General features: G+C 46.7%; 1 protein-coding gene across 3 annotated transcripts; it reads left to right on the forward strand.

The window, feature by feature from the left end:
- The first annotated feature begins 523 nt into the window (after positions 1-523).
- LOC129517357 (cationic amino acid transporter 3-like) lies at positions 524-25,098 on the forward strand. 3 transcript variants are annotated; one of them, XM_055337143.1, is made up of 2 exons: positions 524-537; positions 22,456-25,098. In XM_055337143.1, the coding sequence occupies exon 2, from the start codon at positions 22,637-22,639 to the stop codon at positions 24,470-24,472; it is 1,836 nt and encodes a 611-aa protein (XP_055193118.1). In that variant the 5' UTR covers positions 524-537; positions 22,456-22,636; the 3' UTR covers positions 24,473-25,098. The 3 variants fall into 3 exon arrangements, with proteins under 3 accessions (XP_055193118.1, XP_055193117.1, XP_055193116.1); XM_055337142.1 differs by lacking the exon at positions 524-537 and adding an exon at positions 21,446-21,511; XM_055337141.1 differs by lacking the exon at positions 524-537 and adding an exon at positions 21,456-21,589.
- Positions 25,099-27,421: the final 2,323 nt, after the last annotated feature.

Genomic DNA, 27,421 nt, shown 5'->3' on the forward strand with positions numbered 1-27,421 from the left:
CGGCCCCTGGATGAGGGGTGGTGGGGGCTGAGGAACCTGGAGGGATGCTCTGGGGGAGGCGGCTGGAGGGTGCTGCTACCCTTGTTTAAGGGACTCCTGAGTAGCCTCTGTGGCTGGATCTGGGACTGGCCCCCAAATCCTCGCAGGCTGGGCTCCGCCTGCTCCCCCCCACTCTCTGGCCCACTGGGACCTCCGCACCCTGGCGCCCGGCCTCACACAGAGTCCCCCGAAGCCCGCACTCCTCCTCACCCAGTGGAGGGGACCCCCCATACAGGTGTCTCCTCACCCAGACGGGACCCCCTGGTCTTCCTCGCCCACCTCCAGCTCTCCTCCTGGAGTGGGCCGAGCCACTTCCTCCCCCCTTGCCCAGGGCACCCAGGGCGCCGAGGGCCCGCCTCCCCGGCCCGCCTCCCCGGGACCTTGGCTGGGCCCTGCTCCAGATCCTGACACTGCTTGGCCAAGTTCCTCACCTCTCCTGGGGTGTAGGTTGCACTTTCTTCTCCAGCCTTTCTCCTCTGAGGTAGAAAAAGCCCACGGGTAAGTGATCTCTCGTGTTTATAGAACTGGCAAGAAAAGGGAGACAGAAGCCAGAGAGGAAGAAGGCTGGGCTTGGAGAGCCACTGGTTGTCCAAGCCCTGTGGTGTTTGAGCAGAGGGTACTTCATGGCGCCAGAGCTAGACTTTGGATTGTGGGGTGCAAGCGGCAGGCCTTGCGGGTTTGGGGAGGGCAGGTAGGTTTGCTGGGGTTGGGGTGATTTGGAGGCCTAAGGTCTGTATTCCAGACAGGGAGGTTCTCAGCACTGATGAAGAAAATATGAGCTACAGGAGGTTATTCCTTGGTGCTTCTCCAGTGTCCTTCCCGCTCTTTGCCCTGCACTCCCTCCTGGCCTTTCCTTTCTGGCCTTGTGCAGAGCTTGCTTTCTTCATTTCTCCCACAGGGCCCAGCACACAGTATGCTTAGACACGTTCTTTGTTTTTTTTTTTTTTTTTTAAGATTTTATTTATTTATTCATGAGAGAGACATAGGTAGAAGGAGAAGCAGGCTCTTTGTGGGGAGCCCGGTGTGGGACTCGATCCCAGGATCCCAGGATCACGCCCTGAGCCAAAGGCACATGCTCAACACCGAGCCACCCAGGTGCCCCTAGACGTGTTCTTTGAATGAATGAAGATTCAGCCATCGGCTCAGCTGCCTCCTTCATATTTTGCCTCACTTTCTCCTTGAGATTCTGAAAGTCTCTGTATCGTATCTTCTTAGGGAGGGCATTGGTGTGCGTTTTGCAGAATAACAGACCCAGTTTGACAAGGCGGTCTGCCATCAGGAGACAGGGTTTGTGGGTCCTCCAGGCTCAAGGAGCTAGATATCTATTTTTACAGCTGCTGAAGGTATCTCCCTGCCTTTCTTATCTAATTTAAAGAAGCTGGGGTGGGGATTGATTATAGGCCAGGTCAGGGCAGAGGAGGAAAGATTGCCAAGTTCCCCTGGGGTGTGGCTACCTAGTGGTCTTTAAAACACTGTAGGAAGGCTTGTCTGAGTTCCCTAATATATTGTAAACGAGCCAGTACTAAATAAACCTTGAAACTTGAAGCCTCTGTTCTCTCTCTTGGAATCTATCAATTTTATGTACATGATAGGCATATTTATTGATTGATAAAGGCTTGGAGGAGAAGTCTGAAATAGGACTGGCTTCCTGGGACTCCAAGAGGCATTTTGCTATTATCACCAAACATATTTGCAACTCTTTAATTTCTAAGGCCCTTGGAGTCTTAAATTGTTCTCCACCCAGCACCTCCGCCTCCCCCCACATGTACCCTGTAGGCAGTACCTCGACACCAAAAGCCCAGACAACACTTACCCATGCATGACACCAGTTGTATTGATTATATGTGGCAAATGTTGATTTCTAGGTTGTCTTCCCCTTGCCCTCTAGCAGCTCTTGGGCAACTTCTCTCATTATCAATTGGCATCGGTTATGTGCCTCCAGAAGGCAGACTCATGGGATCCCTGGGTGGCGCAGCGGTTTGGCGCCTGCCTTTGGCCCAGGGCGCGATCCTGGAGACCCGGGATTGGAGACCCGGGATCGAATCCCACGTCGGGCTCCCGGTGCATGGAGCCTGCTTCTCCCTCTGCCTGTGTCTCTGCCTCTCTCTCTCTCTCTCTCTCTCTCTCTCTGTGACTATCATGAAACAAAACAACAACAACAACAAAAAAAACAGAAGGCGGACTCATGACTCATTTTGTTCGTAGTTTAAGCAAAACATGTGGAAAGGCTAATTTCCTTCACCAAGTATATTCCAAGTTGATAAAAAATGATTTTTGGGTTATATTCTTTTGGTTTATCCTCGTCCCTTTTTTCTTTTATTATTGCAGAAATCACAAAGCAGACTGGGGATTAGAAAGAACAAAGGAATAAGGATAAGGAGTGTGTCCCTTAAAAAAGTGGTGGTGGAGGCTGTTTGTTGTACATCATGGTGGATGAGCTGGGGTGAGGCAATGGGTTTTTTAAATTTTTCATATCTATATCTATATCTATATCTATCTATCTATCTATCTATCTATTTATGTTTAGAGAGGGAGAGAGGGAGTATAGGGGTAGAGGGAAAGGGAGAAAGAGAATCTTAAGCAGGATCCACACCCAGCACAGAGCCCAACACGAGGCTCCATCTCAGGTCTGTGATCATGACCTGAGCCGAAATTAAGAGTTGGATTATTAGTTGACTGAGCCACTCAGGCACCTCTATTTTTTAAAATTTTAAATTATTTCCAAAATTTTCTTTAAGTAACCTCTAAGTTCAGTATGAAACTCAAACTCATGACTTGGATCAAGAGTCTCATGCTCTACCAACTGAGCCAGCCAGGCGCTCCCAGATGGGCCTTGATGGAGAAGTCACACTGATCTGTATTTGGATAAGAACTGAGGACTTTGAGGCATGATACAAGTTTCATAAGACTCAGACAATCCCATGTCTTTCCTACAGCAAAACAAAACAAAACAAAACAAAACAAATTAACTTTCCAAAGGGGATGGTGGCAGGAGCTACTTAGAGCTGTGAGAGCAACCAAGCAAAGTCTGGTGAGAGAGATCAGAGAGAAGGACATAGCCAAGCACATACATGGGAGGACAGAAGGATACATTTGAAGATGTGAAGGAGGATAACCAGAGGATAGTTGGCCTTCCCTAAGCCACCTTGTGTGCAGTGTATTACTGAGGGTGCGTATTGGGGGGAGGTACATGGAAGAAGGAGCCTTGGGCTCTGACCACTCACAGCTGCTAGTCCAAAAGTAGAGACAGGGTATAGTGATAGATGGGACCACTGGATGGATTTCTAGATTCTATGCTTTAAGGAAAGAAAGGATTTTGGGCAAAAACCCAGCAAACAGCTGTTTAGCAAAGCTTCTTGGAAAAAAATGAGTGTGGATCAGTGCTCATTGTAGACAAAGGCCATCCTACCTTATAGCTGTAGTTTGGAAAAGAGGTGGGCAGGCAGATGGATTTCCTTCTATTGTTTTCTCCTTAGGGCTTTTTTATTTTTTAAAAGATTTTATTTATTTATTCATGAGAGACCCAGAGAGAGAGGTAGAGACATAGGCAGAGGGAGAAGCAGGCTCCATGCAGGGAGCTCGATGCAGGACTCGATTCCGGGACCCCGAGGTCACGCCCTGAGCCAAAGGCAGGCGCTCAACCGCTGAGCCAGCCAGGTGTCTGTCTTTAGGACTTTTATTATGTGTTCTGGGCTGACAGGATTCAAGGTTGAGAAAAGGGGAGTAGAGAATCCTGGAGGAATGAGAGAAGAAATTAATTTTCACTGTTGACGTCAACATATCACGTTACTTTCTAATCCCTTAATTTCATACCCTTCCTGGCTTTCCCCAGCTCTTTCTTTTTCTTTAAGATTTATCTATCTGTCTATTTAGAGAGCATGTGAGCGGGGGGAGGGGCAGAGAGGGAGAGAGAGAATCTCTCTCTCTCTCTTTTTTTTAAGATTTTTATTTTTTTTATTTTTAAGATTTTTATTTACTTATTCATGAAAGACACAGGGAGAGACCCAGGCAGAGGGAGAAGCAGGCTCCATGCAGGGAGCCCGATGTGGGACTCGATCCTGGGACTCCAGGGTCATGCCCTGTGCCGAAGGCAGACGCTCAACTGCTGAGCCACTCAGGCGTCCCAAGAGAAAGAATCTCAAATAGACTCCCTGCTGAGAGTGGGGACATGGGCTGAGCTCACAACCCCAAGATCATGACCTGAGCGGAAACCAAGAGTCAGGTGCTCAACTGACTGAGCCACGCAGGGTCCGTCCCCAGCTCTTTTTCTGATTCCTGTTTGGAAAATCTAAGTCTAATTCTTCCTGGTAGCCCATCTAGTTTCTGAAGACCTCTAGAAGCAGAAGCCCAGGCTTTTCTGATTTGTCAAGGGGATCATCTTGTTTTGGTGAGATAGAAATGTTAAGAATTTCCAACACTGGATTCTGACCGAAACCAAACCTTCAATGTGTCACGTCAGAATGAAGAACATTGGATTTAACTGTTTTCTCAGAAGTTATCCCAGAGGAACTGAGAAAAGCCACCTTGTTCACCAGCGTCCCAGAATGATGCTAGATAATACCGAGCCTCTACGGCCTCTAGAGAAGCTCTGGCCCTTTGTTTACCCAAATAATGGTACAATGAAACTAGTGTGGAGCCTGCATATGGCAGGGACTCCATAGATACTGAAAGAGGGAAGCGGACAAGTTTTGGTCTACATCTTTATCTACATTGGGGTGGATGAACTTGGTCTACATACAGGTGGTCTGGCGTGTGTTAGTCTGCATCAGGATGGGTTTTCACTGTCTTGGGATTCAGCCTCTGCCACACGGAGATGGGATTTGAGAGGTGTGGTGCTGGGTGGCCTGGTTGGTAGGTGAGTTGGAGGAGATGCTGTGTTTCCTTTTGGTCTGATGAGCAGACAGTCTGGGGGTGCCATGCCTTCAAGCTCAAGTCTTGGTTGCACCTAGTAATGTTTACTTGTAGAATTAGGGTTTCTAGGCTCACCGAGAGAACATGAAGTATGTTCTACCTTAAGGAGTTTTTATTTAATTTTCTTAGTTTTTCCCCCCATGATTTTATTTATTCATTTGAGAGAGAGACAGAGAGAGCATGAGTGGGGGGAGGGACAGAGGGAGAGTGGGGAGCCAGATGTCGGGCTTGATCCTAGGGCCCCCAAGATCATGACTTGAGCCAGAGTCACACGTTTAACTGACTGAGCCACCCGGGTGCCCCATTTTATTGACTTTTTAGGAGTTTTTATTTTAGTTTAAAAAATGATTTTATTATTTATTTGAGAGAGAGAGAGAGAGCACACAAGGCATGGGGGTGGGGGGAAGCGGCAAAGGGGGGAAGGGGAGGGGCAGAAGGAGAGGGAGAAGCAGACTCTGTTGCGCGCAGAGCACTGGGCTCAATCCTGGGAGCATGGCCTGAGTGGAATTCACGAACTGATTGAGCCACCCAGGCACCCCGGGAATTTTTATTTTAGAAAGGGAGACAACATAGTCTTCCAAGTGACATTCAAACAGAGTATACAGTACAAAGTGACATCAGACCAGATCACGCCTGTTAGGTGGTCTGTTTGGGGAGGTTGTTCTCAGAAGACTCCTGGGAGATAAGTTTGGGTATTTATTTTCTTTAGTACAAGCTGGATTTGATTACTTCACCCTTAGTGTGGGGGTGTGGAGGGGCAGTAGGAGTGGGAGAGAAGGAATCTCAAATGAGCTCTATGCCCAGCATGGTGCCTGACATGGGGCCACCCCAGGGCCCTGAGACCACAACCCCCAAGAGTTAGAGGCCCAACCAACTGAGCCACCCAGGCGCCCCTACTTCAGCTTTCTTTCCAACCTTTCAGGGAAACTGATATTATCTTTTTCCAGGAGAGAAGTAACACAAATTATTTCTCTCTCTTTTCCTTTTTCTGCACAGACCAAGGGTGAGAATTATTATATTTTAGTATCTAGATCTGTATTAATATCTGTAGCAAATATTCAACTGGGTCTGTATAGTTGGGCAAACTGGATTTACTGGTTCAAGGCACGGTGGAGTTGTTTTCTCTTTTTGGTGGGGGGCATGGAAGGAAGGCCTAGAAGAGGCTCTATTTATTGGATCGTGGCCCAAGCTGAAGATGTGGCTTGAACTGACCTTTTCCTGGGAAGCAGTTCTACAAAATGCTGAGATGGAGTAAATGCCTTCTCTTCCATGCAGCCTCCTCAGGATGACCCACAGCGCACGGAAGATACTCCCCAGTCTCGCCAACCCTGGAAAATGAGGCCCTTATGAGTCTAACTTTCCTTCAACTATGAAGCCATCAGGCATCTTGACAGGCCCTCACCTTGACTGTTCATTTCTGATTTAGGAATACCCTTTCCAGTTCATGGTTTATGTATCTTTTTTTTTTTTATTTTGGCAGGTGGGGAAGTATTCACAAAATACCCTTAATTTTAAGTTTCCAGAGAGAGGAGCTCTCCATTTGCCCCCGTGGTCTTGCACAGTATGTAAGTGAGTGCCCGCTGACTTGGGGGTGACAGTGGTGGTGTTAAGAATTAAGGGGAAAGAAAAAGTTGCTTTTGCTTGAGTTCTTTTGCACAAGGAATCACTGTGGTGCCTGAATTTTCTAATTTGGAATTTGCCTTTGTATTCATTTACACTTAGTTGAAATCTGATCTTTAATAGATTGAATCCAGGCTTTTTCACTTAGGAACTTTTTGTGGTTTCTACTTGAGGGACCATCCAATTTCTCACTTTAGACCCAACCCAACAGATGGAGTCTGTGTAGTGATTTACAGACGGTCCAGGAAAAATGGTAGCAGATACAGCAAATTCTTTTCCCTGGGGGCTTACAGTAGAAGGGCATTTCCTGGACACTTCCCTCTCCTGAAACAAGTGCAATCCTATCCTGCACACCATTCGGTCCTTTGACTACCGTCCCCTCGTCCCTTCTGCAGGCGGCCTTACGTGTAGTTACTACAGTTTGAGTTGCCTGATGCCAAAGCATTAGGTGACTTATTTTCCAAATTAAGTAAAGCAGTGGAAGTAAGAAAACTCGGTGTTGTCTATTTATTTGTCACTCATCAAGGGGATGACACTGGAGCAAATCCTAACTGTTCATAGATAATGCACTTGATCCCAGCTAACTTGGGTTATTTCCTTTGTTACTTTCATTTTGTTGTAGTGAAAGTGATTTGGGCCTCAGTTTTTAAAAAAGATTTTAAGGGATCCCTGGGTGGCGCAGCGGTTTGGCGCCTGCCTTTGGCCCAGGGCGCGATCTTGGAGACCCGGGATCGAATCCCACGTCGGGCTCCCGGTGCATGGAGCCTGCTTCTCCCTCTGCCTGTGTCTCTGCCTCTCTCTCTCTCTCTGTAGCTATCATAAATAAATAAAAAAAAATTAAAAAAATAAAAAAGATTTTAATTAGTCAATTACTTTGAAAGAGAGAGAGAGAGAGTAAGAGGTAGTGAGAGAGGAGGAGAGGGAGATGCAGGCTCCTCGCCCAGCAGGGAGGCCGACGCGGGCCTTGGTCCCAGGATCCTGGGATCATGACCTGAGCCAAAGGCAGACACTTAAAGGACTGACCCACCCAGGTGGCCCTGGGCCTCAGTTCTTATTTCAGATCTCTGACATCGCTGTGGATCCTGGGAGTACTTCCTTGGTTGCGGCCAGGTAACTCTGTACCTCAGGCTCTGGCTGGGGAAAGGAAGGCAAGCTGATGACACCTTCAGCCGAGGCCTGAGGTAGAAGGGCGGTCATCAGCTCTGTTCCTGGGCTCCACCTCACCACCTCCTACCCCTGCCCCCTTCCCTAGCTGCCTCTCCCAGCGCCGAGTTCTAGGCCCGCGAGACAGGCCACTGGATATTAGTGAGGAGAAAGCAGGGGGCGAGGAGAGCAAACTGGAGAGCTCGTATGTCTATCTGTAGGTGTGGCCGGAGAAGCTTCCAGAAGGAGGGTCGTGTTGAACAGGGTTTGGGAAGAGCATGTTCTAGGCAGGGAGGGACAGTCTATGTGAGGGCTGATGTTAATGCCAGCAAGATGTGCACGTGCGGGGACAGATTTGTCCTAACCTCGCAGAGAGACACAGTATTGGTTAATGGTAGGAGTAAGTGGTAGCAGATCAGTGAAAAGGAAGCCTTGGGGTAGCCCCGGTGGCTCCTTCGGCCCAGGGCGTGATCCTGGAGACCCGGGATCGAGTCCCAGGATCGAGTCCTACGTCGAGCTTCCTGCGTGGAGCCTGCTTCTCCCTCTGCCTGTGTCTCTGCCTCTCTCTCTCTGGGTCTCTCATGAATAAATAAATAAAATCTTAAAAAAAAAATAAAGAGGGAGAGGGGAAGAGGGAGAGGGAGAGGGAGAGAGTCTTTTTAAGATTTCAGGGAAGTGTCATTTTCCAGAAGGAGGGTAGAGGGCACTCACACCTCAGTTATCTGCTGCAATGCAGTCGTCAGGGAGAACGTGATTTAGGGCTTCATCCTGCTTCAAGGAAGGGCAGCACTGTCTGATGGCTGCTGGGTGAATCTGAGTGAAAGCTGAGAGGATCTCATTGTTTAGAGTTACCAGTTTTATGGATCAGGAGGGTGGACCAGGAAGTATGGCAGGAGGCTGGCCCTTGATACGCAGTATTTGCCAACTCTAAGAACCTACTAGATGGAGGCCTAGCGTGGACAAGGTGCTGAGTGTCTAACTTCATGTCAGTTGAATTGAATTGAGGGCTACGTTGGTGATCCCCAAATATCTGAAACCAATGATTCAGTTAGAATCCCGTAGATTTAATCCAAATTTTTATGCAATTTCCCTGAATAAAATCAGGATCCTGGAGGCTGCTTTGTCAATGCTCTTGTTCTTGGATAGATTTGGGATTTCCTTCCTTTTGAAATTAAAATAGAAAGGCAATCCTTTACTTTGTCTTTTGATCTTCCTATACTAATGGCATGTTCAGAATACCCATTATTTCTTATCTCAAGTCCATTTCTTAATAACCTTAAAAAATAATGAAGAGATCCAAAAAATAGACAAAGGGCTCTGAATTGATGCCTCATGTCCATTGGTCTCTGTGTTTATTTATTTCCATGGATGATTAATAAATGCTAGCAATGCTCTAGATGCTGTGAGTTCAGAGCTGGTCAGAGATATGGGTCACAACGGGGAATGCTAATGCTCATTTTTTATGTTCTACTGGGTCAGGTCTCTGGTTGTCACACCAGAATGATCAATCTGACAGAGCTCAAGTCCTTGTCCCCAGCATCTTCATAAAGTTTTAGCTCTGGAATGGGGTAATCATATTTTGGAGTGACTGGTAAGCTGACATTTTTCTGGTCCTGGGTTCTTCTGGGTTAAGGGTAAAGAGGAGATTGCCATTCTCTGGCAAACATTCCCAGTCTGCTCCTGATTGGCAGCCAAGTCTGGGGAGCAAATGGCCAAGTGAATTAGGAAGCTTAAAAAGATGTTTTGTTAAACCATCCTCATTAAATTGGCACCGTCTGCCTTCCTACTCTCCTTTGTCCCAGTTGGGGCTGTCCTTTGTGACAGATGTTTCCTAATGGTGTGTGCCTGCAACATCTGGAAGCCTTGGGTGACGGCTGAGGTTTGGAAAGGCCAAACCCGGAGGTTTTTAGGTTTTCAGGTTTTCAGGGAAATTGCAACCATTTTCTTGCTATTGCGCTCCCATTTTTAGAAATACCTGCTTCTCATCCCAGTCTTCTTTTATGGAATGGGAATGAAGCCTTCATTTCCTTCTCTACCTCTTCCTGACCTCACTGGGGATGTTTTTCCCCCCACCCTTCTCAAGGGTGAGGTAGTCACTAGAAAAGGTTTGGAATAGAATGATGAAAGAATAGGATGATGAAAGAAGTCCCAGGTGGGTGACATATTTGGCATCTAGAGATCTATTATATTACCACTAAATGCCAAGCAAGGGACGCCTGGGTGGCTCAGTGGTTGGGTGTCTGCCTTTGGCTCAGGTACTGATCCTGGGGTCCTGGGATTCAGTCCTGCATCCAGCTTCCCACGGGGAGCCTGCTTCTCCCTCTGCCTGTGTCTCAGCCTCTCTCTCTGTGTCTCTCTTGAATAAATAAAATCTTTAAAACATATAAAAGCCAAGCAAAAGGAGATGGGTTAAAGTTTGGGTAGGAATTACAATTAGCTGTAAAATCATATCTGGGAACTATTGGAATAGATGTGAGGATGCTTTGGAATCTTCCTTGGCATCTAAAAATGTAGTCTGGAGACATTTTGGCCCTAGATTGGGTTAGGATTTTCCTTTTTTTTTTTTTTTGTAATCTCTACATCCAATGTGGGGCCTGAACTTAAGACCTTGAGATCAAGTCAGATGCTCTACTGAAGGAACCATCCATACCCTGCCCCCCTAGATTGGGTTAGGATTTTAGCAGGACATGGTTAGATGGAGCTTTCAGATTTAACGATCCCTCTGCTTCTAGCTCTGGTCCATCAATATCTATTTGGGATGAAAGGGAAGACATAGGTAGAGGGTGACCTGGGCTCAAAGATACAAACTGGCTCAAATACTCCTTTAATAGCCATGCTCTAGAGTCTTGACTCTTTGGGAAAGAAAAGTGCTACAGTAGAAAAAAACATGGTCTTTGAAGTAATAAAGAACCAAGTTCAAGTTCCAGCTCATCTTTTTACTGGCTGCGTGAGCTTAGGACAGTTGTCTTACCTCTCAGTCTGTAAATGGAATAATACTTCTTTCATTGAGTTGTTAAATGAAATAACACATGTGCATTACTTATAGCTCAACAAATTCTGGTTCTCTTTCACCGTCCCTGTCTCTCCATGTATCCCTAGCTCTTGCACCATATACCTGGCCCCCTTATTTGCCAGATACCATTTTTCTCTGCCTCCAGCCTCTGCACATGTTCCCCAATGCCTCTTAGAGTTCAAGCCTAGGGCCCTGATTTATTAATTTGTTTTAGCCCCACAAAATGACAATAACAGTATGTAGTTTTTATAACTGTACTAACAGGAGCCAAGGTTGTGGTTTCTTTCCAGGCATTTTTGCTTGCTGACAATTTTGGTTGTAAATCAAAGACAAAGGAGTTCTATCTTCCCACCCACTCCTCTGATCTAAAGGGACTGATCTGGGGCTAGGTCATTCTGGGTAGGATTTTGTTCCAACCAAAAGCAATGGCAAGCTTGTTTATAAAGGCCATTCAGGGAATGAGAATCCATAACCTTTACTGCTGGGACATTCTTGTTTCCCCCTTAACTTTCTCATTTGAAAAATATCAAACCTACGGAAAGTTGCAAGAATAACATAATTTACAGCCATTTATCTTTCACTGAGATTGACTGTAGTATTTTGCCACATTTGCATGCTCTCTCCAGTGTGTTGTGTGTGTTTGTGTGTGTATGAAATATTACATCTCATTGTTGTGTCTCTTGATTCTCCTTTAATCTGCAATAGTTCTTCAGCCCATCATTCCTGACATTGAGAGTTTTGAACGGGCATAGGTCAGTTTTACAGAAAGTCAACTTTCTATAGAAAGTTGTTTTGTAGACTGATCGTTTTTATCATTAGATTCAGGTTACACACAGTTTTTAAAAAGATTTTATTTATTTACTTAAGAGAGGGAGAGAGAGGCAGAGAGAGACAGAGAGATATAGAGATACAGAAAGAGAGAGAAGTGTATGCACAGAGGGAGAGGGAGAAGCAGCTCAATGTGGAACTCGTTCCCAGGACCCTGAGATCATGACCTGAGCCGAAGGCAGATGTTTAACCGGCTGAGCCACCCAGTGAGTGCCGTGTAGGCAGGGAACACATCTTCCTCCTCGTTGTGTTTGTAACATCAAGCACACAGACCGGCATTTAAAAGGTGCTTAATATTTATTAAATGAACAACCGAATGAATGACCTAAAACTTTTCACCGCTACCTAGATCTATTATTTTTCTACTTGAGGAGAGGAGGAAAAGCAGCCTTCTCCTATATCCTAGTCCCATTTTTATTATATGTGTTTGAAGGCTTAGAGGTACCTAAGACCTCTGTAATGAAGCCACAGAGAAGGGAAATGATATGGGGACTATGATGTGAGGCTAGCTGTGGGGTCTCTTACCCTGGGGGATGGGTGGTGATCATACTATGTTGAGACTGGAGGATGAATAAGGTGGTCCTTAGATGGAAAGAACAGCACACAGAACCTAGGAGTACACGGCCTGTTTCCCTGCTGAGAGAAATTAGTTATCTCGGTTTCTAGATTTTACTATACTTCCCTTCCTTAACCCCCATTTGAATCCTAAGAATGCCATGGTAAAAATAGATTTCTGTCCCTCCTCCTTTCCCAGCGGGGACAACCCCATAATTCTCTCCTTCTCTAGCCTCTATCTCCCTCCCCAACCCACACACACAAGTGTGTATTTTCTAACATTTATAAACGGTGGTTGGGCGGCCATTCTCTCCAGATTATTTATTGTTGAGAAAATCTATAACTCCTTGGACTTCTCATTTTGATGTAGAAGCTTTCATCCCTGTCGCCCGGGGGAAGTGAGGTTATGAGAGGTACTCTTTGCCTCTCAGAAATGTGTTTTCAGGCTTCCCTTTGGGGCCCTTTCTCTCTCCAGCTCTGATCATCTCAGACATTTCTGACAGTCCTTCCTGAGGCATCTGGGGCTGGGGACTGGATTCATCTATTTAATCTGCAAGGATTGCGAGTGCCAGATTCACATGGTTCCTGCCCCCTTCCTGAGAGTCTACCTACCCCTGTCTTTGCAGTTCTGTATTTCACCAGGTTCCAGAAAAAAAAAATACCCTTTATCTCTATGTCAGCTCTTGATTATCCAGAGTAATGGTGGGGATAACCTAAAATAGTGAATGATACGAAAATGACTTTTGTTTGATTTTTAAGTGATCGAGTCCTGTCTAGAGATCATCCATAACATGAACAGCTTCAATGAAAGCAATCCATCATGTTACTCCCCCATGGGAGGCTGTCTGGCATCTTGTCTTTGGCATCTAGAGAGAGAGGCAGATGCAAGAGCACAGGTTGTTCAGCCCTCACCGTGTTGTCAGAAGCACCGGATATCTTTTGAGGGCTCTGCAAAACTTGTCTCCACGCCTTGTTTTCAAACTCTGGAAGAGGCCTTTCCTTAGTTTGAGAACCCAATACGTAGGCCAAAAAACATGAAAATCAGTAGCCAACACATGCAACTTTACTTTTTTCTAGGGTTTCCATCACATCCAGAGCAAAAGCTGAAGTCCTCATAGTGATTCCCAGACCCTACTGTGAGGGATGTGGCTTCTTCCTTTCTCTCTGACCTCATTCCCTACGGCTTCCTGCTCGCTCACTCTGTCCTGGCCCAACAGGCCTCCTTCTTAAGCCTCAAAAATAGCCAAGTACCACTTCACACCCATTAGGATGGCTGTTATTAAAGAAACAGAAGATAACGAGTGTTGGCAAGGATGTGGAGAAATTGGGACACTTGTGCTTTGTTGGTGGGAATGTAAAATGGTGCAGCTGCCGTGGGAAACAGCATGGTGATTTTTCACAAAATTACATATACAATTATGGTATGATCCAGCAATCCTCCTTCTGGATATATATCCCCCAGAGTTGAAAGCAGGGACTCAAAAAGATATCTTTAGGCCCATATTTATAACAGCTCTCTTCACAACAGCCAAAAGGTGAAACAACCCACGTGCCCATCACTGGATGAATGGATAAACAAGATGTGGTACGTAATACAATGGAATATTATTCAGCCTTAAAAAAGGAAGATAGTCCTATACATGCTACAACATGGATGAACCTTGAAGACATCACGCTAAGTGAGAGAAGTCAAGTACAAAAGCAAAATACTGTATGATTCCACTTACACCTGGCACCTAGAGTTGTTAAATTCGTAGAGACAGGAAGTCGAATGGTGGTTGCCAGGGCCTGTGAAGAGGGAAGAATGGGGAGTTATGTTTAATGGGTACAGAGTTGCAGCTGAGGAAGATGAACGAGTTCCAGGGCTGGGTGGTGGTGATGGTTGCACAACAGTGTGAATGTGAGGCTGTCTTGGCCCACCTATTTTAAAATCACAACACCCGCCTTGAGCACATCCTAACCATCTCTTGCTTTACTTCTCTCTGCAGCACTGATCCCAAATCTGACACAATCTGTCTTCTCATTACACGTTTGCATTCCTCCTGCAGGAATGTAAGCAACTCGAGCGGAGGGATTTTTGTGTTTTTCTTTGCTGTATAGCAGTGCTGAATAATTGGGGACCAGTATATTTGCTGAAAGAATAAATGAATGACCATGATGAGATGCACACACCCCTCTAGATAAGGCACAAACAGACGGAGAAAATGGGAAGTTTCCATTTTTCATTTGTTTTTGTTAACTAATTCCTTCTACCCTTGCCTTGGATACGAGACTCTGACCCAGCGTTCATGGTGGCTTTGCTCTGTTTACTTTTTTGTGTATATTCTGAACTGTTTCCACTTTGGAAGTATTGGGGTACTGCATATGCTGCACTTGCTATTATTTCAAGCTCCTGGCCTGAACTCAAAGCCTCTACTCTTATATTCCTGACTGCCCCCTTCCAGATTTGCAGGATTGCTTGAATTAGGGCTTTGGAACTCTTAGAAAGCTCAGCCATCCAGAAAACTTTATATTTGTTTGTTCGTCCATCCAGAAAACTTTATATTTGTTTGTTCGTGAGCCACTGGTTTGATTGGCTCTGGAGTTTTCATTCTTTGGAAATTTCAAGGTGGATGAGATAATTTGTATAATTTGGGATCAGGGAAGGAAGGAGCAGTGCTTGGATAGAAAGAGATTGATATAATCTCTGGAGATGTTGCGTTTAGAGTCCACTTCTCTGAAACCTTGAGAACCTGAAAATAATTATTTAACAGCCTCATTAGCCTTCTTCTCAAGTCTTTATGAATCTTCTAGCAAAGCAACTTGTATCCAAACTATATTTGAAGCTATTCAGGAGGAGCCACAAGGCCAGCTTCCTGACTGGCAGGAGTGTTAACACGCAGTCACGGGAACCAGTGGAACTTACTTCCTTGGAAAAATGTTTTGAAAAGGAAAGGTCCAGAGTGAGTGCAGGACCCTTCTTAGAGACGGAGGAGTGAACACAGTGACCTCCAGGATGGAGGAGAGTGGGTGGGGCTGGCTGGGAAAGCAAGACAGCCTGCAATTTAGTGGGTGGATTGTTGGATTTGACAGGAGTTCTTGGCGACTTGGGATGGAACTTTTGTTTTGGATTTTGGAATGAGCTCAGAGACTGAGAGAAACACAGGGAGGAGGAGGGAGGGGAGGGGGGAGCCGGGGGCATTATGGAATTCATACAAGCTGGCTTCATATTCCCTGGCCTCTCTCTGCATTTCTTTAAGTACCTCCCCTGTGCCAAGCACCTCCTTTGGGAGAGACTGTTTCCTAATTAAACTGAGATTCACAGACCAAGGGCCCTCATTAGGAAATGTCCTCAGGAAATGCTCTTGAAATAGATGATTGTGCATGTTCTAGTCTCCTGTTTCCATCTCTCTTTGGCCCTCTCTTTCCAAAAAAATGAAAAAATAAAAAAAATCCTATTTCTAGGAATCTCAAGATATAGGAATCAATCAATACGTCTGTATGTTCATATCCTCTGTCCTAAATGCCTCTTTTGGTTGCTTGGTATAATTATGAGCAGATCCTTGTCCTGGGTAGTGAGGGTTGGGGATGGGAGTGTGGGATTCAGAAGGGGGAGGTGTATGGATCCTGGCACTGCCCTCTAGAAGCTTTTAGACTGTAAAGGAATTTAAGTGACACACCCAGGACACCACCAGACAGAAAGGGGGAATGAGTTTCAGCTGAGCATCAAGATGGGCTGTAAGTGCTGGTGGGAATGGGAGGAAGGCTGGAGATGGGGCACCAGTCACGGTGGCTTAGGAAAGGCTTCCTAGACTTTGGGGGGAAGATCGTAGAATAGGGTTGAGAACAGCTAGAGGGTCAAGACTGGACTGAAAGCAGTGAGAAGGGTGTCCCTGGCAGGGCGGGTAACTTACCCAGGCCAAAGGATTCTCTCAGGAAGGGTAAGTCAGGATGTGAGGAGCTGAGTTAGCAAGGAAGTGATGGACCCGAGGGAAGGGGAAGAATTGGGCTAGGGCTCTGGCAGCTGGGTCAGAGAGTCTGGACTGAATAGAAACCATTGGAATAATCGCAGATTGTTGCACGGAGAAAGGGCATTTCTGAACATGGCATTGGGGGTGATGTTTCTCCGTATCGTTAAAACCTGGATTGCAGGTAGACGTTCTCAGGATTTCCAATCATGGGTTTGCTTTTTCCTCTACAAGTGTGGTTCTTCACTTGTTTGTTCTGCTTGCTTCTGTTTGAGTCATAAAATATGGTTGTTTAATTTCCGTGTGTTTTGGGTTGCCTCCCTGGTATCTTCCCACTTTGTCCGTAGACCCATTTTCAGTCATCTTCAGTAAAAGTGGGAAGAGCCCAAGGACCACCCTGCGTAACAGAGTTGAGGGAAACAGAAGTCATCCAAAGCATCTCCGGCCCTGCCAGTTGGTCCTCCCCTGAGATTCTTGCTCAGAAGAGTGTATAACTTTTTTTTTTTTTTGAGGTGAGCTACCTCAGAGCGGTCTTTGATTCAGCAAAGGTGAAGAACCACTGTTGTACTCTTTGTTGGGACGTAGGTGGCTGAGGATGGTTCCCCAGAGAGAGGAAAGTGGCACGAGCATCCTTACTGTGAACTACAGGGGCCTCCAAAGACAGTTGAAGGAGCTGAAGGAGAAAGAAGAATTGAGAAAAAGACATGGGTTCAGAGGGAACTAGAAGGAGGGGTGCCCTATCTTCCCTGTTCTCACCCTCTTTCTTTGCATACCCTGCGTCCTGATGACTACAGGATTCCGGGTCCCCTTGCAGTTTAAATCTACTGAGTGTCTGCCATTGATCAGGCTCTGTACCAGCTACTCTCACAGCATCATCTCTTGCAATTCCTTTGTTGAACCTACAGTGCACAGAGCGGGGTCGGTCCCCTCCCTCAGTCATGGAGCATTGACACCATCACTGCCTGTCGGGCCTCTTTCCAATGCATTTTCTTTCTTTCTTTCACCCTTATCTCTATTCTGATTTCCCCTCCTCACTGGAGGCTTAGTGTATTTATCAATGTCTCCTCCAATCCATGTTTCCTAAGTGTATATATGTATGTATGTATGTATTTATTTATTTATATTTTTAAAAGGGTTTTATTTACTTATTTAATTATTTTTTAAAAAAAGATTTTATTTATTTATTCATGAGAGACAATGAGAGAGAGAGACAGAGACACAGGCAGAGGGAGAAGCAGGCTCCACGCAAGGAGCCCGATGTGGGACCTGATCCCGGATCCCGGGATCACGCCCTGAGCCGAAGGCAGACGCTCAACCGCTGAGCTACCCAGGTGTCCCTATTTACTTATTTTAGAGCAAAAAAATGAGAGTGGGGTTAGGGAGGAAGAGGGAGAAGGAGAGAGCGAATCTCAAGTAGATGCTGCGCTGGGTGCGGAGCCCAATACAGGGCTTGATCCCAGGACCCTGAGATCATGACCTGAGCCGAAACCAAGAGTTGGACGCTTCATTGTGCCACCCAGGCGCCCCTCTCTGTGTATTTAGACACACTCATCCACTTGACAAGTATATGGTGCCCACTGTGTCAGGCACAGTCGTGGGTGCGGGGAATAGAGCCAGGGGCAAAATAATGGAAAAGTCCTGCTTTCATGGTGCTTACGTTTTTTTGGAGGGAGACAAATCATGAGCAGATGAATAAATAACACATACAGTACCTTAAATAGTGATAACTGCTGTGGATAAAAAAGAGAAGGGTGGGGAGTTAAGGTCTGTTGTGGGTGGTCAGGGGCAGATTGCATATGGGGTGATTAAAACAGGTCTGCTACAAAGGTGCTATTTCACCAAATGCAGCGAAGGGAGCAACCCAGGGATGTCTGAGGCGGGAGTGCTCTGTATATAGGGGATGGCAAGTGCAAAGGCCCTCAGGTGGGGTCTTGCTGGGTATGTTAGGAGGCCGGCGTGGTTAGAAGGCCGGTGACTAGAGAACAATGAATGGGAAGAGAGAGAAACAGGAGGCTGAGAGGCAGCGTGGTCAGTGCAAATATTGTAGGACGTTGTAGGGCATCATAAAGGCAGACTTTGGCTTCTACTCTGAATAAAAAGTGACACCAGTGGAAGGCTTTAAGCAGAGGAATGACGTGAGATTTTTAGCAGATAAATGTGTATCCTTGACAAGCAAATAGCACTTGGGGGCTGTTTTCAAAACTGTGCATACATGGCATCGTGCCATGCACCTCACTCTGCTTTTGCTTTTCCTACGGAACCTTGTTTCTGAGATCTACCCGTGTTGCTATCTGTAAATCTACTTTATTATTTCCGACTGCTGTGAGTTACTCCATTGTGCACATACAGCACATTTTACTTATAAATTCCTCTGGTAACAGATGCTGGCCGAGCTTCCAGCCTCCCGCGACCACGAGCAGTGTGGTGACGGACGTGCTCCTGTGGGTCCCCTTACAGGCCCAGGAGAGGATTTCTTTGGTGTATGTACCTAGGAGAGGGATGGTGGGGCTGGAGGACAGGAGCGTACTGGGTTTTGCTAAGATTGTGCTTTGGGATGGTGGCATCAGTGACGCTCCCATCAGCAGGTGTGGCGCTTTGTATCTGCTCACTGAATTCTCATACTGATCCAGTGAGGGAGCTGGATAAACCGAGGTTCCTTAAGGACAAGGAAACTGAGGTTTAGCGAGATGAAGCAATTTACTCGAGTTTATATAGTCAAGTGGAAGAGCCACGACTCAAATCCACGAATTTTGACATAATGTTCTTTGTTCTTACCAGTTGGGTAACCCACCCACCGCTACCTCTTGTAGAAATAAGATGGAGTATCTGTAGAGAAAGATATTATTGTACTTGAGCCTTGCATTTTTCTTTTGTTTTTTGATCTCTGTTTTTTGTTTTCTTTTCTTTTAATTTTCTGTAGGCTCCCTGCCCAAAGTGGGGCTTGAACTCACAACCCCAGATCCAGAGTCAGATGCTCTACCCACTGAACAAGCCAGGTGCCCCAAGCCTTGCATTTTTCCATGCCTGGTCTAAGTCAGTCAGCCTAGGACTCCAAAGTGTTTAGCACCAGCATGTATGAGGGTGTCTAATTAGAGTCATTAGGATTTCAAGGCAAATTATATGGAATAAAAAATTTTCATTTTCTCATGAGGGCTTAGCTAACAAGCTTGAATTTTAGTGCATGGTTTTGAGGCTGGACATTTATAAAGATTAACTGATTTTCAAAGCTTGGGGACTTTGGATTAGATTTTCATATTAAATATTAGGTAGATTATATTACTTACATATGGTTTGCTAGGCACTGAGCTAAGTACTTTCCAAGCATCATTTCACTTACTCCTGACGACAATCCTATGGGTTGTGATTTGAACCTGAACACTCTACCTGCAGTGCCTTTACTCCCCACTACTAAGCTGGGCTGCCTTCATGTGAAGGAAGCTTTTAGAACCTCTTACTTTTGAAATTTAGGACTATTTCTTGTCAGTTGGGGTGGTTTAGAGCAGTCATGGGAGGTGAGGCCTAGGTGGATAAGAATCTCTGGAGGGAGAGGACCTGGAGTTTGAAAGTACTCCCCACAGGTCTTCATTAGGCCTCCCTCTGTTCCCTGACGTGAGCACCTCTGCCTTAGGACATCCTACCTAGGTTATAGGTTCTGGACATGGTGCCTTCAAAAAAGTATGGATTCTCTAACTGGGTGGGTGGTGGGCTGCCTATAACCCAAGGCAGGCTGATATTTTTTTTTAAATTTTTTTTTTATTTAGTTATGATAGTCACAGAGAGAGAGAGAGGCAGAGACACAGGCAGAGGGAGAAGCAGGCTCCATGCAGGGAGCCCGACGTGGGATTCGATCCCGGGTCTCCAGGATCGCGCCCTGGGCCAAAGGCAGGCGCCAAACCGCTGCGCCACCCAGGGATCCCCAGGCTGATATTTTTTAAAACAAGTGTCCTCAAAGGCAAACAATTCTTTATCATGTATGTGCGGCTTACACCTGCCATGAATGATCTGCGGTCAAGGTTTTATCACAGTTGGTTTTCGCTTCACACTTTTCATTTTGATTGCCTTCTATAAGGAAGGTAATACCATTTATATATTTACCTGAGTCAGGTTTATAAAGGTTGCTTGGTTACAAGGTATGTATCTCAAAGTCAAGTAGATAGGAATTCTGGGTTATGTGCTCCTTCAGGTTTCTCTTCCCGCTTGAACATTTGTTCAACAAATATTTATTGAGCACCTCACAAGAGGAGGAGGCAGGCAGCTGAATTGGAATTTTTCAGGCTTTACTTATTTATTAGAGAGAGAGCGAAAGCGAGAGAGAGAGAAAGAGAGCGTGTGAGCAAGTGGGGGGAAGGAGAGAGGGAGAAGGAGAAGGAGAGAATCTCAGGCAGATTGCCCACTCAGATCATGACCTGAGCCAAAATCAAGAGTCGGACACTTAACCAACTGAGCCCGCCCCCCCCCCACCCCGGGTGCCCCTGGAATTTTGATACAATAAGATAAATGACAACCCAGGGAAGCCCGGGTGCTATGAGAGCACACAGAAAGGGCAGCATAAGGATCAGGGGAGGCTTCCTGGGCAAGCAACTTCTGAGCTGGGAATTAAAAGATAAGGGAGGGCTTAGCCAAGAGAAGGGGCTGAGAGGGCATGAGAGGCAAGGGAACAGAGAGAGTGTTGAATTTTGTAGCTGGAGCAGAAACTGGGTAGGTTATGAAGGAAGGAGGGATTATAACGAAGGGCAGTGGGGAACCACAGAAGGGTTTGAAACCTGGGGGCTGGCGGGGGGCGGGGGGGGACACACCTCAATCACATTTATAGTGTAGAAAGGTTCCATGAGCTAAGAATTGACTCTCCTTATCTATCCCATGTGCTTGTTAATAAATCAGAACCCTGGACTGGTGGGTGGCAAATAAGGAGTCTTGATGGATCTGTAGACGAAGGTCTGAAGCAATAACCCAAGGGTTCCTTTTGATAATATGCAGAGGAGACTTTTCAATTTTGACTTGATCTTTCTGTCTTTAAAAATCCCTGACAACATTCCCTATAATTCTCTCAAAACCAAAGCCTGAGTAGGGAGGAGGGTGGGGGCTGCATGACTTTGTTCTCTCTGTTCTCCGCTGCTGCTCGCTGCTCGTTTCCGGGGCATTGCTGTGAATTGCTCATCCAAAGCCTTGCTCCCCAAGAGGAGGGGACCATTTGAATAGCAGCAGGGGAGTAGGGGAAGGAGGAACCACACGCAGGGTTCGTTCATTAAGAAAATATATTTGGCATATTCAGACAATGGTTTGAGCGAGTTAAAAATAACTCCTCGTGAAAAATTAATAGGGAGTTATAAGTGAGTGTTTTAATACAAGCTCACAGAGCAGGGCAGATTCTCCAGGTGGCTGGCGGCTGACATCACAGATGGTGCAGGGTGTTTATAGAGCATGGTGTGGCCAGAGAGGAGAGTCGTCTGCACAAGTGAGCTCACCTTTTCTCCCAGAACCCAGAGAGGGAGGAGACAGAAGGAATTGTTGTGGTTGCGAGTTCCTGAGCTAGGTGACTTATTTCTTTTCTCCCTGTCCATCACACTCTCCTAACTGTGGACATAAAAATTGTAGTGAACTTTGCCTGGTTGCTTTGGGTGAAGGTGATTGAATGTCAGAATTCATAAAATGGCCTTTCTGGCTCTTCTCTCTTCTTGGTGATGAACCCTGGGTTGGCTGCTGCCCCCATTTCTCCTGTGCTTCCTGACCTTACAGCCTGCTCCTCTAATTCTTGCAGGTGGCTACGAAGGCCCTGTCCCTTTCTCCCCCTTCGTCTCTTCTCACAGCACCCCTATGGGCCTCGGTGGGTACAGCGAAGGGTTGGACTGTACTTCCTTTGCCATCGGCACACCTAGATGGCTGATACAGAACGAGGAGAAAGGAGGCCAGAGTGCCATCTGACCTTGGCTAGCTAGTGTGGGGGCTAAGGGTTTTAAGACGGGGCGGGGGGGGGATGACCAATATTTGTATTTTAAACTCAGATGATATTTAAAAAATGGGTCTGTAATTGCAACGAGGCCCTCTAGGCCGTGAATTAATGTGTCATAACTCACGCCCAGGCACTGCGCAAACATCCCGCGTGTGAATTATTGCACAATAAATTCATGCCCTGTTGTGTCTTACAGCTTAATTAGTACATGAAGCTACATGAGTTAGACGAACCCAAATGGGATTATGTCATGTGGTGCGTAAAAAAGCAAAATGTTGGGAGGTATCTGGCACTTTTTCCGGGGGGAGAGCAGAGCTGATTTTTCTGCCATGTCCTTTGGTGTCCGTTTCTGTGATATTTGGGCTGCAACAGGTGACATAAGACTTCTGAGCGTTGGCTGGTTGGTTGAATATGGGTTCAGTGAATATTTACTGTTTGCTGTGTCTTAGGCGTCACGGAGGCCTAACGCACATAAGGTGAAATACGAAGCAGCACTCTGAAGCCCGGGCACCCGACCCCGCGGCCCGACCCCGCGGGGCTTAGCTCAGCCTCAGCGAACCCCACGCGACTCGGCGCTCCTGGGCTGGCTGCGGTGCTCTGGTCTTAGAACCGTCTTCTACTCGGGCCAGAATGCTGTGCCAGGCACTTTGCAGATTTGGTAAAAAGCTGGTACGTAAGCACACACTGGAGCAATACGTGGCTAAGATTTCTGCTGCCGGCAGCCTGCGCACCGTGGACATAGTGGCCCTGGGCGTGGGCAACACGGTGGGGGCCGGCGTGTATGTGCTGGCGGGCGAGGTGACCAGCGACAGGGCAGGCCCGGCCATCGCCATCTGCTTTCTGGCGGCCGCCCTGCCCTCTGTGGTGGCCGCTGTGTGCCACGCGGAGCTGGGCGCCCGGGTTCCCCAGTCGGCCTCTGCGTATCTGCACAACTACGTGACCGGGGGCGAGCTCGGGGCTTTCCTCACCGGCTGGAGCCTCATCCTCTCCGGAGTCACCGGGGCAGCCAGCATGGCCCGGGCCTGGAGCTCAGCTTTCGACAACCTGATGGGCAACCGGATCTCCGGGGCCTTGCGTGAGCACGTGTCCCTGTCTGCTCCCCACGTCCTAGCAGGATACCCCGACTTCTTCGCTGCGGGCCTCGTGCTGCTGCTCACCGCGCTGCTGGCTCTGAGGGCTAGTGAGTTCGTCCTGGCCACTACGGCGTTCACAGTGGTGAACGTCTTGGTTCTTGGTTTTGTCATCGTCTCTGGCTTCATTAAGGGGGACCTGCACAACTGGAAGCTCACCGAGGAGGACTACGCGTTGACCGTGTCTAGACTCAATGACACCTCTGGCCTGGGGCCTCTGGGCTCTGGAGGGTTTGTGCCTTTCGGCTTCGAGGGGGTTCTCCGTGGAACAGCCTCCTGCCTGTACGCATTCACAGGCTTTGACAGCATTCTTGCTGCCGCCGAAGAAGCCCAGGACGTCCAGCGTTCTGCCCCCGTGGGCATCGTGATCTCCGTGTTCATCTGCTTTCTGGTGTACTTTGGTGTCTCTTCGGCACTTACACTCCTGGTGCCCTACTATCAGCTCCAACCCGGGAGCCCCTTGCCCGAGGCATTTCTGCACGTTGGCTGGGCCTCTGCGCGCTACGTGGTGGCCAGTGGAGCCCTCTGTGCCCTTTCTACTGGTATCTTGGACTCTATGTTCCTCAGTCGCTGGATGCTCTACGTGATGGCCAACGATGGCCTCCTGTTCCGTGTCCTTGCCAGGTTGTACACCAGGACGGGCATCCCTGTCGTGGCCACGGTGGCCTTGGGCATTATCACAGCTTTCGTGACACTCCTCTTTGGACTCACTGACCTTGTGGACCTCATGTCCATTGGGACCCTGCTTACTTACTCCCTGGTGGCTCTCTGTGTTCTCATCGCCAGGTATCAGCCCGAAATGAAGGATGAAGATGATGAAGCAGGGGCACAGCAGGAGGACGGACCCGCAGCAGAGAAGCTGACCCTGCGGGGACTCTTTTGTCCAGGCAGCCCCACGCCCACTGCACTCTCCGGCCTGGTTGTCTATGTCTGCTCCTCGCTGCTTGCTCTGCTGCTGACTCTTCTTGGCCTGGTGCTGGCTCAGTGGCCAATTCTACTGCTTTCTGGAGACCCAGGGTGGATCACAGCGGTTGTGCTGCTCCTGGTGCTCATTACCGGGATCACTGGGGTCATCTGGAGACAGCCACAAAGCTCCACCCCCCTTTACTTTAGGGTACCTGCTCTGCCTCTCCTCCCACTGATGAGCATCTTTATGAATGTTTACCTTATGATGCAGATGGCCGCTGGCACCTGGGCCCGATTTGGTGTCTGGATGCTGATTGGGTTTGCTATCTACTTTGGCTATGGGATCCAGCATGCGTTGATTAAACCCACTCTAGTCAGGCCCCAAACTGAGGACCTTGAACTCAGCAGCGCCAGTACATATTCGATTTGACATCTTCACACCTGAACGCTGCCTGGTCTCCCTGCCCTATAACGGAGAGTACTCTGGAGCACACAGAAAGCCAGCCCTCCCGTGGCATGTTGGGGGGGAAACACTAATAGAGCTCTGTGTTTATTGTGGAGTGAAGGATGTGTCTTTGCTCTTTCTCATCTTTTTTTTTTTTTAATTTAACTTGTCTACTTTTCACTTGTGTCTACTTGCTGAATTTAAAAAATTGTTATTAAAAGAAACTAGAAAAAAGTGTTTTCATTTCCTTTGGGTAAATAGCTTGTGGTGGAATTACTGGATCATATGGTAATTCTATTTTTAATTTTTTGAGGAACCTCCGTACTGGCTTCATAGTGACTGTACCAACAGCCACCAACATTGCATGATGGTTCCTTTTCCTCCACATCCTCACCAATACTTGTTATTTTTGTCTTTTTGATTTTAGCTATGCTGACATGTATAAAGCCATAACTTATTGTAGTTTTAAATTGTATTTTCCTGATGATGAATCATGCTGAACATCTTTTCATGTGTCTGTTTGCTATCTGTATGTCTTCTTTGAAAAAATGTCTATTCAGGTCTGCTCATTTTTAAATTGGATTTTTTGGTGTTGAGTTGTGTAAGTTCTTTATGTATTTTTTTAAAATGATTTATTTATTTATTTATGATAGACATAGAGAGAGAGAGAGGCAGAGACACAGGAGGAGGGAGAAGCAGGCTCCATGCAGGGAGCCCGACATGGGCCTCGATCCCAGGACTCCAGGATCACGCCCTGGGCCAAAGGCAGGCTCTAAACCGCTGAGCCACCCAGGCTTTATGTATTTTGTTTATTAACGTCTTATTGGATATATCGTTTGCAAATATCCTCTCCCATTCAGTAGATTGCCTTTTTGTTCTGTTGATGGTTTCCTTTGCTGTGCAAAAGCTTTTCACTTTCACTAATTTGAAAAGATGTATGCACCCCTATGCTTTTGCAACATTATTAACAATAGCCAGGATAGGGAAGCAACCCAAGTGTCTATCGATAGATGAATAAAGAAGATGTGGTATATATACACAATGAAATACTACTCAGCCATAAAAAAGAATGAAATCTTGCCACTTGTAACAACATGGATGGACTTAGAGGGTATTATGTTAAGTGGCATAAGTCAGAGAAAGACAAATACCATTTGATTTCACTCATATGTAGAATTTAAGAAACAGGACAAATGAATAAACAAAAAAACACAAGCAAACAAACAAAAAGCCCTAGACTCTTAAATACAAGGAACAAACTGGTCGTTACTAAAGGTGAGGTGGTTGGGGAAGGACATAATAGATAAAGGGAATTAAGAGTGCACTTAGGGCAGCCCGGGTGGCTCCGCGGGTTAGCACCGCCTTCAGCCCAGGGTGTGATCCTGGGGACCTGGGATCGAGCCCCACGTTGGGCTCCCTGCATGGAGCCTGCTTCTCCCTCTGTCTGTGTCTCTGCCTCTCTCTCTCTCTCTGTATCTGTCATAAATAAATAAAATATTTTTAAAAAGTGCATTTATCTTGAGCACTGAGAAATGTACAGAATTTTTGAATTGTTATATTGTATAGCTGAAACAAATATAACATTGTATGCTAATTATATTTCACTAAAAAAATAAACTAGAAACAGACAAAAAAAAAAGCTGACCATAGTCCCTGCCCATAAGAAACTCATATTTTGTTTTTACTATTTTTTTGAAGGAGTTTATATATATTTTTTTTTAAGATTTTATTTTTAAGTAATCTCTACACCCAGTGTGGGGCTCGAACTCACGAGGTCAAGAGTCCCATGCTCTACTGACTGAGCCAGCCAGGCCACCCTGGGAGCTTATATTCCAATACAAGGGATAAAGTATAGCTGCAACACAAAGTAGAAAGTGTTGTTATAAGAAATATCCAGATAAAGTGTCTTGGAAATTCAGAGTCGAGGAGGATCATCTGTGGCTGGCACAGTGGTGAGGGTTGTTGATTGGTGAAATCAAAGACTAGAGGAATGGTGTCTGAGTTGGGTCTCTTCAAGGACAGAATTTTGCCACAAGTGGGCGTCAGGGAGAGATTGTAGGCAGAGAGGACAACACTAGGAGAAGTACAGGAGAAAGAGGCAGTGTTCGGAGCACACTGAGGCTGGGCTGTGTGAGACAACAACAGAACATGCACAGGTGGATGGAGCCGGAGCTGCCCTCTGAGCACAAAGCACTTTGCCTTGAACCCAAGCACCTGTGCTGAAAATCCCTGGGTTTGGTTCTTCTACTTGGTGGTGATACCTGTATTCCTGGACTTTATTTTTCTTTTTTCTTTTTTTTTTATTTATGATAGTCACACACACACACACACACACACAGAGAGAGAGAGAGAGAGAGAGAGAGAGAGATAGAGGCAGAAACACAGGCAGAGGGAGAAGCAGGCTCCATGCAGGGAGCCCGACGTGGGATTCGATCCCGAGTCTCCAGGATCGTACCCTGGGCCAAAGGCAGGCGCCAAACCGCTGTGCCACCCAGGGATCCCTTTATTTTTCTCTTTTAAGATTTTATTTATTTATTCATGAGAGACACAGAGAGAGGCAGAGACACAGGCAGAGGGAGAAGCAGGCTCCCTGTGGGGAACCCAACACAGGACTCAATCCCAGGACCCTAGGGTCACACCCTGAGCCAAAGGCAGATGCTCAACCACTGAGCCAGAAGCCCCCATATTCCTGGATTTTAGTTTCTCCACTATTGCCTGCTTTAGTCACCGGCTCAGATAGTGCACAGCTGAGAGCCAGGTGTCCTGGGTTTTAGTCTTGTTTCCATCACTAACTACCAATGTGACCTTGAGCAAACCATGCAGCTCCTTCATTGCTCTGTTTATTTTTCTGTAATGTGAGAGGTCAGAACTGATCATTTCTCAAGTTCCATTTAGTTAAAAATTTTGAGAATTTTTTTTGTCCTGTTATTCTCT

This window comes from Nyctereutes procyonoides, unplaced genomic scaffold, assembly GCF_905146905.1.
Source record: "Nyctereutes procyonoides isolate TBG_1078 unplaced genomic scaffold, NYPRO_anot_genome, whole genome shotgun sequence".
Lineage (NCBI taxonomy): Eukaryota > Metazoa > Chordata > Mammalia > Carnivora > Canidae > Nyctereutes > Nyctereutes procyonoides.